The sequence below is a fragment of the Teleopsis dalmanni genome, chromosome X (genome assembly GCF_002237135.1).
Source record: "Teleopsis dalmanni isolate 2A chromosome X, ASM223713v2, whole genome shotgun sequence".
Taxonomy (NCBI): Eukaryota; Metazoa; Arthropoda; class Insecta; order Diptera; family Diopsidae; genus Teleopsis; species Teleopsis dalmanni.
The window spans coordinates 8,484,036-8,499,183 of record NC_051848.1 but is presented as its reverse complement, the minus strand read 5'-3'; the positions used below and the strand labels follow the sequence as shown (position 1 = coordinate 8,499,183).

Below are 15,148 nucleotides of genomic sequence, written 5' to 3'. Positions count from 1 at the left end.
TTTAAATAAAATTTGGCAAATTAGGTTGGCAGCAATTGCAAATTATTATACTGTCAATTGTATTTATACACACAAAATATATTAATAAATATCTATATTCATAAACATATAAACTTCAAGCAAAGTATTTATATTATTGTTATTACTATTTATACATTGAGCATTGAGGAAACTTCATTCCAGTAATCAGGGGCAGGAGATATAAACTTGTAGGCTTAATACCTTGAGAGCTAAGTTTGTCTAAGACAGAAAGCTATACTGAACTATACCAGTAAAGCCAAACACCAGCTCTTTTTCTCGAAATGCTTTAAGAAAAATCAATGATTGGAGTGATAACTGGTCAGTATCTTTTGAACAAGCATAAGTTAAGATTTAAACTATAAAAAACCCTTAAATGCAAAATATGTATGGAAGGAAAAGCATTTTGTGACTTTAGAAAGGGCAAAATATAGAGTCCATAGTTTTTTAATGTGATTACATGCTATTTAGGTTTAACACCACTTAACTTTTGATACAGTATAATACAACGATAAACACCATCATAGGCATACCAAGGAATTTTATCAATATCAAGTATACATTTGTATATATATTTCACTCTTTGTGTATGTGTGGGACAGGGTGAGGCCCATCTAAGACTTATGCCGCTCCTTAAGGCACAATGAAACTTATGAATACAGCCATTCTGCTCGTGCAACTTTGGATTTTAAACACAGTCACTAATTTCAATTAGTCAGGATAGCCGAAGCTGTGGGTTTTGACTTTCCTGGTAGCAAATTTAGATCTCCAATCGACTTACGCAGGTAAAATGCACTCACTACCATTTATATTCCAAACTGTATCTGGTAGTGCTCTACTGGATTTATCCACTCTTAAGGTAGATATGTCTTACTTCAGAAATATTCTAGTCCCTTTACCGCAGGAATTGAGTAAGATACAGTCACGGACAGTTAATGTTTGTGTCCCTATAAAAATTATTATTAAACCTATATTGCAGATTTACTATCCGATAGCAGAGTTTTTTAATCACCGTTAGCACCAACCAATTTCCTTTTCAATAATATCATTTATATTTTTTATATGTATTTATGGAATGATTTTGGTACCGGTGTTGTGAAATTAAATATTAAATATTTTACAGGTCACCAATACTATTAATAATAATCAAAAACGAAAATAAAGTCCGCAAACAAAGGTTATTTACGTCTTCCGTACAACTAAGAGAGTAGTGCCTTTGACTGTCAAATAAATTGGAAGTACCTAATAATGTCATTAGAGTATATTTTTGTATGGAATCACTTTTAAAAGAGCAGAACTAATTTCTTAAATATAAAATTACATTTGTGTAATTGATATATATATAAAACTAATATACCATATATACATATTATGATGGGTATTTGGCAATACTCGAAACAGCTGTATGGTCAGCCAAAAATTCAATTAATTAAAATAAAATAAAAAATAAAAAACTTTTGTTGTTGTAGTTCACTACTGTTTGGTTTTAAAAATATTAAGTTGTTATTCACGATTATGATTTCTCTAGGATTTAGAAAAGTACAGAAGGATTATTGCCTCAAACAAAATATGGTATTATCCACTTAATACTTTAAACTTTGAAGTGTTCTGTAATGAATCTACTGTAGTTTTTTAAAGTTTATTTCCCTTTCCGCTTTCCCTTCCACACACATGCATATCTTGTGCACTTATTAAATAAATTAAGAATTAATAATAAAAAAAAGCTCTTTGTGTGCGTTTGTAAATGCCTTTAAGCACTGAAACAGTTTCGCACGAAGTTGCTCCGCCTTATCAAACTTGCATGCAACTGTCAACCGCTTTGAGGATTAAGGCTGCTTAACTTGGCTCTAAGTCTTTATGTCAGTTGTGCTCGTGCGTTTTTAGTATGCACAATGGAGCATCAATAGGCACGTTTGGCGTACGCGTCTGCGTTGCGTCCGCCTACAACATTAACGATGCACCTCCTCTACATGACTACATCGACTACTAACAGACACTTAGCCGCGCCGTTGGAAGCGTGCACCACGTAGCTTAGCTTCTTCTCCCTTGTAAAAGTGAATTTGTTATGTAATCAGTTGCGTTTATTACGCTGCACCAAATCCTCGCCGAGACTCATATAATGCAAATTTCTAAAATTTCTCTATTTTTCTTAGTGTGTTCCAGCACCCAGCATCCCGCATCCAGCATCTCGCATCTAGCATCCAGCATTTTAACATTTTGGCATGCCTTGCCAGTCGTTCAAATGCGGTGTGTCTGCTTAAGTAGACAGCAGGTAGAAACCTAGAAAGCAGCCTTCAAAAAGGTTTGAGTAAAAAAAATTTAAATGTTTTTAACTCTTTTCACGTTGTAAACTTTCTTGGCTTTTGCTCTACGCTGCAATTCAGGTTGGTAGTTGGTGCAGCTGCGGCTGCGGCTGCAACTGCTTTTGACGTGCCGCATGTTAACTGTACTGCACTCATTCGGAAACTGTCTCCTTTCCGTCGTTGTTTACTCCAACTGCGATTATGGTGCCTTCAGCATATCAATTACTTTATGTTGGCTATAAGTTGAAAACTTTTGTTGGAAATTTTGCTTTCTTTTTGTGAGCTTTACGATCCATCAAGGTACAAGGTCTGCAGTTTGTGTGACTGACGCAAAACCTCCCATTCAAAATGCATAATTTATGCCTTCACTTCTGTATTTAAACGATATGCAGATTTATGGTACATTCAAAATATGAAAGGTGGTGCTCAGTTGCAGTAAATTGTTTTTGTTGATTTTTAATGCTGCATTTCCTGACACATAGACAAGAAATAAGAAATTATTAGCAAAATTATAAAATTCACGGCTTTAATCGAGATACGCGGTGTAATGTTAGCTAATTTTTGTGCTATAGTTATATCTAATATTTTTAACATATTTTCTCTTGAATTAAACATGTATAATTACTGTTTTAATTTTTTGAATGGACTATAAGACATTGTGATCTATGAAATCTATTATGTTATCCTTCTAAGCAAAGACGGTCAAAGTAACGACATTGAAAAACCTGACAAAATCTCTTACTTCAAAATTACAAATCTTATTTGGTTTAATGAAAATCTTACGGAGATGCTATGTTCGATTCTTGACAAGGAAGATGGACAAACGATTTAGTTTGCATCTTACAAAATCTGCAGAGATTAATGTCTCATCTCTGCCAGTTTCTTGACAAATAAGATGGATAAACGATTTACTTTGCATATAACAAAATCCGCAGGGATCAGTATCTAATCTGTGTTATACCGGTTTCTTGACAAATAAGATGGATAAACGATTTACTTTGCATATAACAAAATCCGCAGGGATCAGTATCTAATCTGTGTTATGCCGGTTTCTTGACAAATAAGATGGACAAACGATTTAATTTGCATTTCAGAAAATCTGCAGAGATCAATGTCTCATCTGTGTTATATGGAACTTAAAAGGAGCTTGTCCATTTAAAAACCTTTGCATAACCTGAGTGCTTATTAATTTACATTAAAAAACATTAATATTTTTGTTATTGATTCGAATGAGTTGTTTGGAATTATCTAAAGCCTTTACAAAAGATATAAGCCTTCGCAAATGGTTTATATTAGATTTTTTCTATAACTGAAGCAGTCTGACTAGAGGGAAGGTTCGGGTCTTATGTAGAAAGTAAGCGCACTCTCCTTTGCAAGTTGTCAGCTGTTTTTTACCTTATGAATCTGTGACTAACGTGATTAAAGTAGAGAAGCATTGGTTGCTTCACTAATTATCTGCAGAAATGAAATCACTCAATAACTTCCGCTAGAAGATACAATTTGGAGAGAAGTTATATGGCAATATATTGCAAGACTAGTCTATCAGATTGTTTGACACCGAGCTGTTAAATCACTATAAGCTATTGTAATAACATCAAGTTAGATTACTGATTCCTCACGACTGCTCAGTAGAGTGAGAAACAGCAAGAGATGCATCCAGAACCAAGACTTTTTTGGTACAAATATTCTTTATTGTCTTTGGACAATGAATATTTTTGTCTTTTCTTTGATTAAAACTATTTTTTCTTTATTGTATTTTCTTAGGATTTATGTTTAAAAAACTTATGTGGGTACTAGCCTTTATACAGTTCTCTAGTTCTCTTTTATGGTCAATTTTATATTTCCAAGCGTTGATGAGATCGGAACGAATCAAAGACTGATGGTTACACAAATGTACGACTCTATGGTTTATATTTCAAAACTACCCAATCAAGATGTCTTGATTTTATGTAGTACTAGAGGAGTTGTAGCGTGATGATAAAGCACAATAAGATTTCTTCTGATAAAGTATGGCATCTTCTTTTCAATTAACTTCTTCAAGTGTATTACCTGTTCACAGTAGAAATTTAAATCATTCGTTTGGCCATAAGTTTATAATAGATATTATTCCCATAGTCTCTATAAACAATTAATTTCATCTTCTTCCTTATTAGTCCAAAATTAACCATTATGTGTGAAGCGATCTTTTTTAAGATAATTTTTTGTACAACATTTTCATACGTGATCCACGTTTGGATTATTTGTAAGATCATTTTCCATATATTATCGTATGTGATTCACCTTTGGATTATTCTTAAGATTGTCATTAATACAATATTATCGTATGTGATCCTTTTTTGGGTTATCCTTGAGATCATTTATCATTGTAGTATTTCATCTAGTTATAGAAAATACAGGAAAGTAGTAATACTGACGTCACATTTTTGACGTTTGGTTTTGTGTATGTTGTCCAGTTCCTAGTAGACACGTATATATATATTTGTATATATTCGTATATATTCGAATGATGTAAAATTACAGCAATCATACAACATCATCGTACATGATCGACTTTTGGTTATTCTAAGGTCATTTTTCATGCAAAATTATTATATGTGATGTGATCCACTGTGCGTTACCCATTGCCAAAAGCTTTAAAAGTAGCTCGATTTCATTTTGCTTCATGAGCGATTATTTAAGCCATTTGTGGATTGTGGTGTTGTTCAAGTTTACGGTTCTGGTTACAACAGTTTTTACGTGAACATTATCCTTCCTGCCTGGTTTTCCTGAAATTTTATTTATTATAGAATAATGCATTTAGCATATTTTTCTACAATAATAATAAGCTTTTCTATAATAAGTAGCTGACATGTAGCTATGAAATAAGTTAGTGAATGATATAAGTTGCAAATGTGATAAATACTAATTAAAAACTTTATTTAATGTTTCTAAAAACAAAAATTATTATTGTAATTACCATGAATTTTCACATATTTTATTTTATTACAGATATGATATTTATTTTGTTTTAAGTATGCGGTGACAATACTAGAAAACACGTATTTAATAATGAACCTTGGAAGCTCATAGTAAAATAAAATTTGGTTTCTATACAGATATCAAAAACTTTTCAATCTAGCTTTCAATTAAATTTAATAAGGTACTCGTACATAAACTAATAAACTTTATGCTCTAGAAATGAATTAATAACTTCTCGTAGGAAAGTCCAATACAATAGTTACCATAGATACCGCATGGTATCAGCTACTCCGACACATGGACCATGCAATTTTAATTAACAGAGATTAGAATTGTTTTTCGAAAGTGTTGTAGTCACGCTGCCGAAAGCATAATATTATGGCTTTTAGTTAGAATTGAAATTAATTTAATGAGTTATCAGAAGCAGATAGAAATTGCAATATTAATTTATTTATGCTAAACTCTGAGCTCGACTACTCTGCTTCTGATTAGTTACCAAACAAAAGGAAATTGTTGCGTTGCCCAAGTTACATACTCTCATACACTCATACTCTCATATGTAGCTGAACAAATTATTAAAACTTTACACAAATATCTTCTATCAAATCATCATGCATCGTGAACGTTCGAATATGAATACAACCTCCACAAATGTTAGAGTTTGGAATATTATTTCGTTTATTGAATTCGAAAACTTCTGTTAAAATCATCCGCTTGCAATAATTGCATTGAATGCATATTTGATTGCAAATACGAATAATTTACAATTTTCATTGTTTCATTGTTAATGCCAAAATACTCGATTCAATATTTTTTAAATTAAAAAATACTTTTGTGTCAGTGAATTTATTCCGCAAACGAAATTTTTGGGATTATAAATCTCGTATTAAATTTTCAACATTTTTATTGTATGCAGCAATAAATAAAAGTTGTACTATGACTCATCCACAAAAGCAGTTGGAAGCACTTCAATCTAAAACTACTAAAATAGTTCTTAAGTTGAATGCCAATAGGCTAACGAAGTAGAGCACTTTGTATATGTAATAGACCTTTTAAAGCAGCAACCACACCTAACCGCAAAATATTTGATCATTGAAAAACTAGGTTCTGACATAGCATGCTCTTTCTGCTTCGATCACTCACGAACCCTCACATGAAATGTGGATGCAAGTCTCGTTTATATCCAAGTACAACTGCCGTGAACTATTTCTTATACACACTTATATCTTGTTGAGACGGTAATAACGGTTATTGGTGACTCTTGAGATAAACCGTCAACATTCTCAGTTCTTTTTTGCTCTCTGTGAAGCACGAAATATACACCTACCATCTGTTTGCCCAAATCTTTAGTGGAAATCCATGTTGGTGGAAATATTGATTTTAATAAACAAAGATCTTTGGTGATGATCAGAAAATATATAAAGAAGTATATGATCATGTAACGTCCAATTGCTCTATAACGCTTTCGAAGAGTTCTTTAAGTTTCTTACTCCTGGATAGCAATGGGAATTTTGCCAGTTTTCTGACACAATAATGATCTGAAACTCATATGAGATTTAGTCTATTACATTTCGCAACACTATAACTTTATCTTACATTTACTGATCATATTTACAGAACCACTGAGATATATGAGAGCTTCAGATATAGTCTGATTGGATGTCTCTACTCATTTGTTTTCCGCGCTTTTTCTTTTTGATAAACTAACAATAAACCCATATTTTTGGTGAGAATTATGCTTCGAAAACTGAACAATCGCCATACTTCCAATGGTAAAAGCATAAAATAAACATTGCCGGTTTTTGATACCTTTGTATGATATGTATATATGAATGTATAGTATAGAAAATGTAAGTGTAAGTGTAACTAAAAGATTAATAACATTTCACATTTTTGATCAACCACTTAATTTGCTTAAATACCATAAATATTTCTTTTAATATTTTTTTAATATTAGCATTGATATATAACAGAAATATTCTGAATATACTATACGCATATTATACCCAAATACTCTTATGAATTAATATTATTGATATTATTGAAAATTTGACTGCTTCATATTGATAGTTTGTAAATAAAATGATTTCAAAAAAAGTAACTTATCGGTTCTATGAATGTGAAGTCAAGTTTGGATTGGCTTTTGATTGGATTGTTGAGGGCACTCAAAAGACAATGAAATTGTTTTATTAAAAAATACAGATAAATGCATTTTTAGTATGCTTGATGAACAATTTAAATCGTCGATTGTTATATCATTTTGTATTCTAAAATAAACTAAAATTCAAAATAAGATTTCTCAAAGAATTATAATAACTAATCTAATCAAAATGCAAAGATACAAAGTGCATTTGCATGCAACACACAATGCAAGGAAACCGTAATAAACTATTGTTCAAAAAACTTGAGAAGTATCTAATGCAGAACGCACTCAAGTTTTATTTCTAATTAATTTTTAAATGAAGTTACTTGCTTGCAAACGCAGCGAACTAGAAGAGTAAAGCATTAAGCATTTGTAGTTAAAAAGATACTATTTTAATAGGATTATAAATTGTTTCGCATTCATTTAGTACTCTTCCACTATGATTACAATCACATTTTGCACAAGTGTACATACAAATCTTTTACACTAACATAATTACATAGAATAGGTATAATATAACAAAAGGCAACGCAATGAAATTGCTGGAATATCATAATCATGAGAATATTATAAGATGCAACTGTCCTCGTTGACATCTCTCATCAGTTAACCCTACTCATATACTCATAACAGAAAAAAGAGTCATTTAGATTAGCTTTTTAATGCACAATTCACCATAATAATGGAGACCCACAACACTGCCGTACAAGGATTTTATTTCCATAAGTTAATCAAAACAATTTTAATTGAGCAATACTTAACAAAAACCACAATGAATACCATATGATAATTCTCTTCAAAACCATATATAGTAAAATCTTTTCTAAGCGAACACTTACTATAACCCAATAAGTTTGAGGCCAAAAAGTTTTCAAGAAAGGATGTTTCATATAGTGTAAAAAGAACAAAAGAACTTACTATCTATTGATTTTTTAATATTAATATTAATAAAAACACAGCATACAGCATACAAATCTTTGTTTCCTTCTATGGTATATCTAGTCCGCACGATTTTTGACCGATTTTTCTTTCATGTTTCGCAATCGCTTATAGTTTTTAATGGACTTTTTTTTGGCTCTCTGTGGGTTGTTCTTCCTATCATTAGAACTTGTTTTATCGGATAGGCATCTGGCCTTATTATTACATGGTAGTTCCTGCGGAGATTATATACTTGTAGTTTGAGACGACTGAGCTACTAGTAATTCTTAGTTTTTATATTTTAGAAATGTTTAGAGTTAATAGTGAAGCTTTCTTATAACCTAATGTAAACTAATACGGCGCCGCACGCTGGGTTTATAGGATAACATGCTTTTACTATCAAAGTTATTATTTCTAGTCTCATTTTTTTAGTGTGAATTAAGGATTTATTGACTGGGACAGGAACGCTTAAGTATTACTATGCTTGGACTACAATTAACGAACTTCATTAACACATATTTGTATGGACTTTGAATAAAAAATAACTGCTATTGGCACACATTTTTTTATGTCATTGCGATAATATTAACTTACTATATGCTCTCAGAGACGAACTTATCCATGTCATATGTACAGTGTCATGTTTTATTTTGAAGTACCAAAATCGATAGCCTACAAAGCTATACATCAGTTAAACTATTTTAGGTTGTGGTATAAAAAAACAAATATTATATTACTTTGTATTACTAATTATTTTTATGAGACAATAATTTGCAACACTAAACTAAGGAAAGTATATCAAAATTAAATTTGTTTGTTAAATTGATTGAAAAATCTCAATATTACAATAGAAATAATAACAAAATTGGAGTTCTTACTGAGTGAAATTCTAAGCCTTTATCCTTTCATAATATTAACCATTTTTGTTATTTTTTAATATTATTAGTGCTTTTATTTTTGCTATATCAGCATAGAGATATATTTAACTGTTTTTGATGACAAATGATTGGAAAATTAGTTCAACGGTATTTAAATGTGGACAGATGCCATCAACTTCACCTCTACGAACATTGCTTGTCAACAACAAAATTTAGTCCTTAGATCACCATAATTCAAATCAATTGGAATATTTGTTCCAAATTGAATCTCAATTTATTCCTAATAAAGTAACGATAACTGTTCATAAATCTTCCTCGCGATTTCCATACCATAACAAGGATTTTTGTGAAAATAAATAGGAGTAAGAGCAGCAATACTAGCAGCAGTGGCATCTCAATGGGCACTAGGCAAGGAACTAACTTAGACAACAGCTGCCACGTCACCGACGATGGCGTTGGCAGCAGCAAACATAATCCTTTGTAGTGAAATTGTATGTTGATTTTTGGAAAATTATGTTATAAATCTCCACTGCCAGTTGACGACATCAAGCAAATGTTTTATTTCCATAAATATATTTTTTTTTTTTTTACTTACAATATTCACAAACAATTTAGTTTGCATATATGTATACATATATATTTTTATTTTATTTCAATTTTTTTATGACAAATTTTTTATCATTTTTTCACTTTTTTTATACAAAATTATCTAAATTTTATATGTCTCCCACATCTGTTAGGTACAAAAAATATATGTATTATATACACATAAATGTACTTGTAGACTAGTGTAGATGGCGTATGTAAATTGTAAAAAATTCGTTAACATAGCGCGTAGTAGTGTTTTTAAAGACGAATTTAATAAATCTGTGCAAATGGACATTTTAAAATACGTCTGTAGCAATAGATCACTTTACTTAAGAATCTGTATACAGTATTTCGGAACCACTCCTGACATTGCTTGAACGTTTGTTAGCGATTTGATGGTAGCTAATCTATAATCTTAGGACTTATCAATGACTTCAACCTTAGCTAGGAAGACAGTTCTAATTGACAGTGTAAATGTTTTTAAAAATCTAATCCCGAATACTAGTAGTTTCTAGTTGTGAGTTAACACTAAAATTAATTTTAAATTTAACTAAAAATGAGGAACTAGATAACTAGGTCTAGCGCCCAGCGTCCAGATTACTATATAAATAAACTCTTTATTTAAGTAAAATTTAAAGAAAATTCTGGTTTTTATATGATGTAAGTAAAATGTTAGATATCTCGAAGTGCCTACTTACATACAAAGAAAGGCATTCACTTCCGTTAACAGATGCATCGCACACCGAAGCAGTATGTTTACTTACATTTGTGCCATATGAAGCATTGCAGTCGGGTTGGAGCTACTATTGAACGACACAAATTGTCTTGAGATAAGCTTCTCCTTATGGAATACGAGATGATTCTACATTTTTAAGAATACGAATATAAATATTTATGTTTGGTTGTGCGAATCTCTGCACATGTGTGTTTTACAGAATAACTTAAAAATATTTATGATCACTTACAACTTCCAAGTGTACTCCATGTGCTGTCAAAAAGAAAAGTTGCACTTGTCGTAATATATTTATAACAGTACAGCTCTGGAAAGTGTATGTCAATAATCAGTGAATTCTTTTTATTTTTATATCAAATTTATCAAATTTATATTAAATTCAGATGCAATATGCGATATTTAATCCGAAAATTTATTTTAGACAGCTATTTATTTTGTTTTTTTTTGACTCGACGGTAAGTTAAAAGTGTAAATTTCGGTATGGGATGGTATGCATTTGATTATGTTACATTTTTTACTGTGTGAAAAGATGTGAAGTTATCATTTCTCAAGCAGGGTAATTTAACAAAGGTTTGTAGTGCAATCAACTATTTTGAGGAATTGATTCCAATAACATTTACGCCGATTTACGACTTTTTACATTGATTAAATGTACTAACCAAAATTACACACGCCATCTAACACCACAACACCACAACACCACAACACCATACACCAGATATGATGTTATGACAGATTTGAAACCTTTCTGATTATATGACTCTATCCTGATTGAGTCCATCGAATTTATAAGTTTTATGTTAAGCATCAGATAGTTGTTCTCCAAAACTGCTAACTAAAAATAATTCTTTTTTTTATTTCTTTTACATAAACTTAAGAACGATAGCCCTCATTGAAAGCCATGCTTATAAATGTTGAATCACTTTTGCTGTTTAGAAACAGAATTCTTCGAAGTCGTCATATTTAACATTTACACTGATAGTTAAACGAAATAATATGAAATAGCATAAAATAGTTATAGAGCAATACACACATATAACCGTAGGCATTGATGTATCATACAACTTAATAGATCACCATATTTGTTCTCGAAAAACACACTTCAGTTACTCTAATATTTATTATTTATATGTATTATATATATGGACATGTGAAGTTTAAATTTTGGGCCTACCAATCAAGGATTGCAGAATTCATTTCAACTACACAACCTCAATAAAAGGGTGGAATTTACGTTGAACTACTAAAGGTCAAGAAACTCATTGTGTGCACTATTTTTCCTTGTACGTGATATCAAGTGCAAAATTGTTTATGGATGTACGATGGAGTATACACTTTGAATATTTTTAACCTTTGCACTTTATTTTTCTCTGAGTCCTTTGTGTATGCTACAGAGAATGGCAGTTTTCCATGTTACCAGTGACTTTATAATAATGAAAAAGGAACAAAATGAAAGTTACTCGTAAAAGGAAAAAGTGATAAAAGATGCCACCGTTGGCAATGTTGCATTTAACTTTGGGGCATCTTTAATGAAATTGTGCACTCAATCAAGTGCAACGATGTGAAAAGTCAATGCAATCGTTGCTGAATTGATGATGTGCAGTCAAATCAAATAAATTAGAAAAATAGAGAAGAGCAAGAACACTGTGTAAAAATGACCTACATAGTTACCGAAAAAAAAGTAAGAAAAAGTCAAAATTACAAGTAAACTTTATACAAATTTGTTTAAACAATAACTTCAAGAGTGATAACTATATTTAATAATCCAATTTGATAGGTATGTCGATAGCTCTAAGATTGCAATGAATTATGAAAAAGTAATGGATTTCGTTTTTACCCCATCTTGTTTTTATATATCTTATTTGCAGTGCGACAACACTGTAAAGCATACGATCTCCCTAAAACAGGCACGCTCCTCTCTGTTATCTACTCTTTGCTCTCTGTTCTGGGTAATGACATGCCCCTTGTGCAATAGCTAATATGGTTATTAAACGTAAATATTGGTGGTTAACAGTTAAGGCTTAGGTAGACAAAGATTATTTTGCGAGCATAAGACAAAATACAAAATTCGTATCAGACAACTCTTCAACTACCATAAAGTGGCACCAGCTCTGTATTACTATCTGGGTGTTGATATCCAGTGGATATTAGATATGCATTTTATAAGACTAGTTCTACCCTTCAAATTGCATTGCACTTAGACTCAACTGAAGTCAACATTTTTAAGACCCCTTTTTTACTAGTCTGAGTGAGCTGTTATCCTTAAAAATAAGAAACACAGTCAAGTTCATAGATTTGTTGTGTTGCTTGCTTATTACTTCTATGGGAGAGTCGCGTTTTTTAAAAGATATACTGTTTGGACATTAAATACATCGAACTTCATCCCTTAAAATGGTTCTTCAAGCATGGCGTGGGAGATCCATCTTCAATGATGTCTTTGACTAAAAAGTAAAATTAAACATATCTTTTTTTGGGTGTTTATTACTATGGATTTATTGTTTGTACTCCAAATATTGAATTATTGCCTGTGAAAACATTTATACTTTAAATTGCAAAAATCTTGATGTTTAACCCTTTTCTATTTAGATATTTGTTTAACTAACTAATATCTATAGGGTGGCCTCACCGGTGGGAAGTTCACTCATCGTTATTATATTTTGCTCAATATCTACGGTGACTTTTTCTTTATTCTCTTCTACTGGTAGACTCTCTTCTGCACTAACTTCACCTATCACGTTTTCATCTGATGTAATTTTATTTGGTTTACTGTCATCTGGCTTAGTTTCATTTGGTTCGTTTTGAGTAGTATTGTTATCAACTGCCGTGGACTCCGCCTCATTTATATTCTTTGGCTTAACATCACTGTCTGAATCTATCACAATAATTGGCTCAGTTGTCATATCTTTTGCATCTGAAGAAGCGATGGAGAAGATTTCTTTAATTCCCATATTATCACTGGAACTCTGTGTACTTGGTGTATAAGATGTTAAGCCGTAAGCTGAATTAAATGCTGTCAAAATGGGACAATCAGTGGTTTCTGACATTAAATTAAGTGTATCAAAATTACTTTGTGCGCTTTGCAGTGTGCATCCCTCATCGTCCGTAGTTATGTCAGATATAGAGTCCGCATTAGTTTTAAAATTACTTTTTATTTCTTGCAGCGTACATATCTCATCGTCGGCGGCCCCCTCAGATATGTTGTCAGCATTTGAATTAGAATTGGAATTTGAAGTAAAACTTAATTTTACTTTGTGTATTGTGCACACATCCTCGTCAGTGCTAACTTCAGAGCAGTTATCCCCAGTAGAATTAGTGTCACTAGCATTATTAATTTTTTTAATTTCGAAAGTTGAGTGTACATTATCTTCCTCAAATAAGTCTTCGCTTTTATTTGTTATAAGACTTTCTTCTACGTGATCTATAGTCTTACGGTCATCATAACCTTTGATTTCTACATCTTCATCGTGCGAGTCATACTCTTCATCGCTGTCAGATAGCTCTAGCGCTTTATTATCTAGTGATGAATCACTGTACTTTGCAGCAGAAGCTTTCATACGTTTCTCTTCATCAAGCACAAGAGCATTGTAGTGACGGGTCTTTCTAGACAATCTCTTAGACGATTTACTACTTTTCTTTGAAGTTTCTGATTGTCGTCCTATTGGATAATTATGATATGCTTCCTCAGCACCAATTTCATGATCTGGATATTGTGTATAGTTTGGATAAACATCTCTGGATGAATATGAGCCATAGTTTGGATATGTCGACCAAAACTGTAAATTGTTCCACAAGGTTTGCATTATAGAAGTAGTTTCTTGATAATTCTCACTATTAAGCTTGTGCATATCAACAATGGCTGCATTAAATGAATCCTTAGCAATGCGGCAAGACTCGTTGGATGATTTGATAACCTCATAAAAGAATACCGAGTAATTCAATGCTACACCCAGACGTAACGGATCTGTTGGTATTAGCTCACTCACAGCAATGTCATAAGCACATTTGTATGCAGCTAACGCCCAGTCCGTCTTAATCTGAGAGCCAGTACCAACTTCAACTTCTGCCATATAACGATTATAGTCAGCACGCAATTGTGAGCAAAAAATTTTACTCTCTGTTGTACCATCACACGGTATAAGTGCTCTATCCAAATATTCGATTATATCTTCACAAATTTGGTATAGTTCCTTTTCGATCTCCGCGCGGTACTCACGCATTACATGAAATCGATCACAATTGCTTCTTATAGGCTCTGAGTCCTCCAGTGCAACCAAATTACGCCAAGAGGTACGTCTTAAGTCCACCTCATATTTATAAGCAACAGTCAAAAGTCTTTGCTCATCTGGCGAGAACTCTCCAGATATAGCGGCCAGCTTTCTCAACTCTACGATCATGTCATCGTACCGTTGAGCGCATTTTGCTAATTTTAATTTATACAAGCAAATATCACGTTCAGACATTTTGCGGTAAAATGATGATTATGAAACGAAAACTTGAGGCGGAAATTTTGATTATTGCAAGGAAGAGCCAAAAAGATAATTTTGTTGAAGATACGGAAAATTTCCAGTTATGGTTAAAAAAAAAAAAATTTTAAATGAATATATAAAAA

At 31.9% G+C, this 15,148-nt stretch overlaps 1 protein-coding gene across 1 annotated transcript; it reads right to left on the bottom strand.

Annotated features, from left to right (window-relative positions):
- Positions 1-13,004: 13,004 nt before the first annotated feature.
- On the bottom strand, positions 13,005-15,121 carry LOC119661927. Its single transcript, XM_038071443.1, has 2 exons — positions 13,607-15,121; positions 13,005-13,549 (listed from the first exon to the last, which is right to left on the bottom strand). The coding sequence occupies exons 1-2, from the start codon at positions 14,997-14,999 to the stop codon at positions 13,149-13,151; spliced, it is 1,794 nt and encodes a 597-aa protein (XP_037927371.1). The 5' UTR covers positions 15,000-15,121; the 3' UTR covers positions 13,005-13,148.
- Positions 15,122-15,148: the final 27 nt, after the last annotated feature.

What these genes read in the sequence shown, in the direction of transcription:
- LOC119661927 (XM_038071443.1), bottom strand. Translation starts at nt 14,999, where the DNA reads ATGTCTGAACGTGATATTTGCTTGTATAAATTAAAATTAGCAAAATGC. An exon ending in CACACTGCAAAGCGCACAAA is followed by an intron (nt 13,550 to 13,606) that starts GTAATTTTGATA and finishes CCATTTTGACAG; the next exon opens with CATTTAATTCAGCTTACGGC.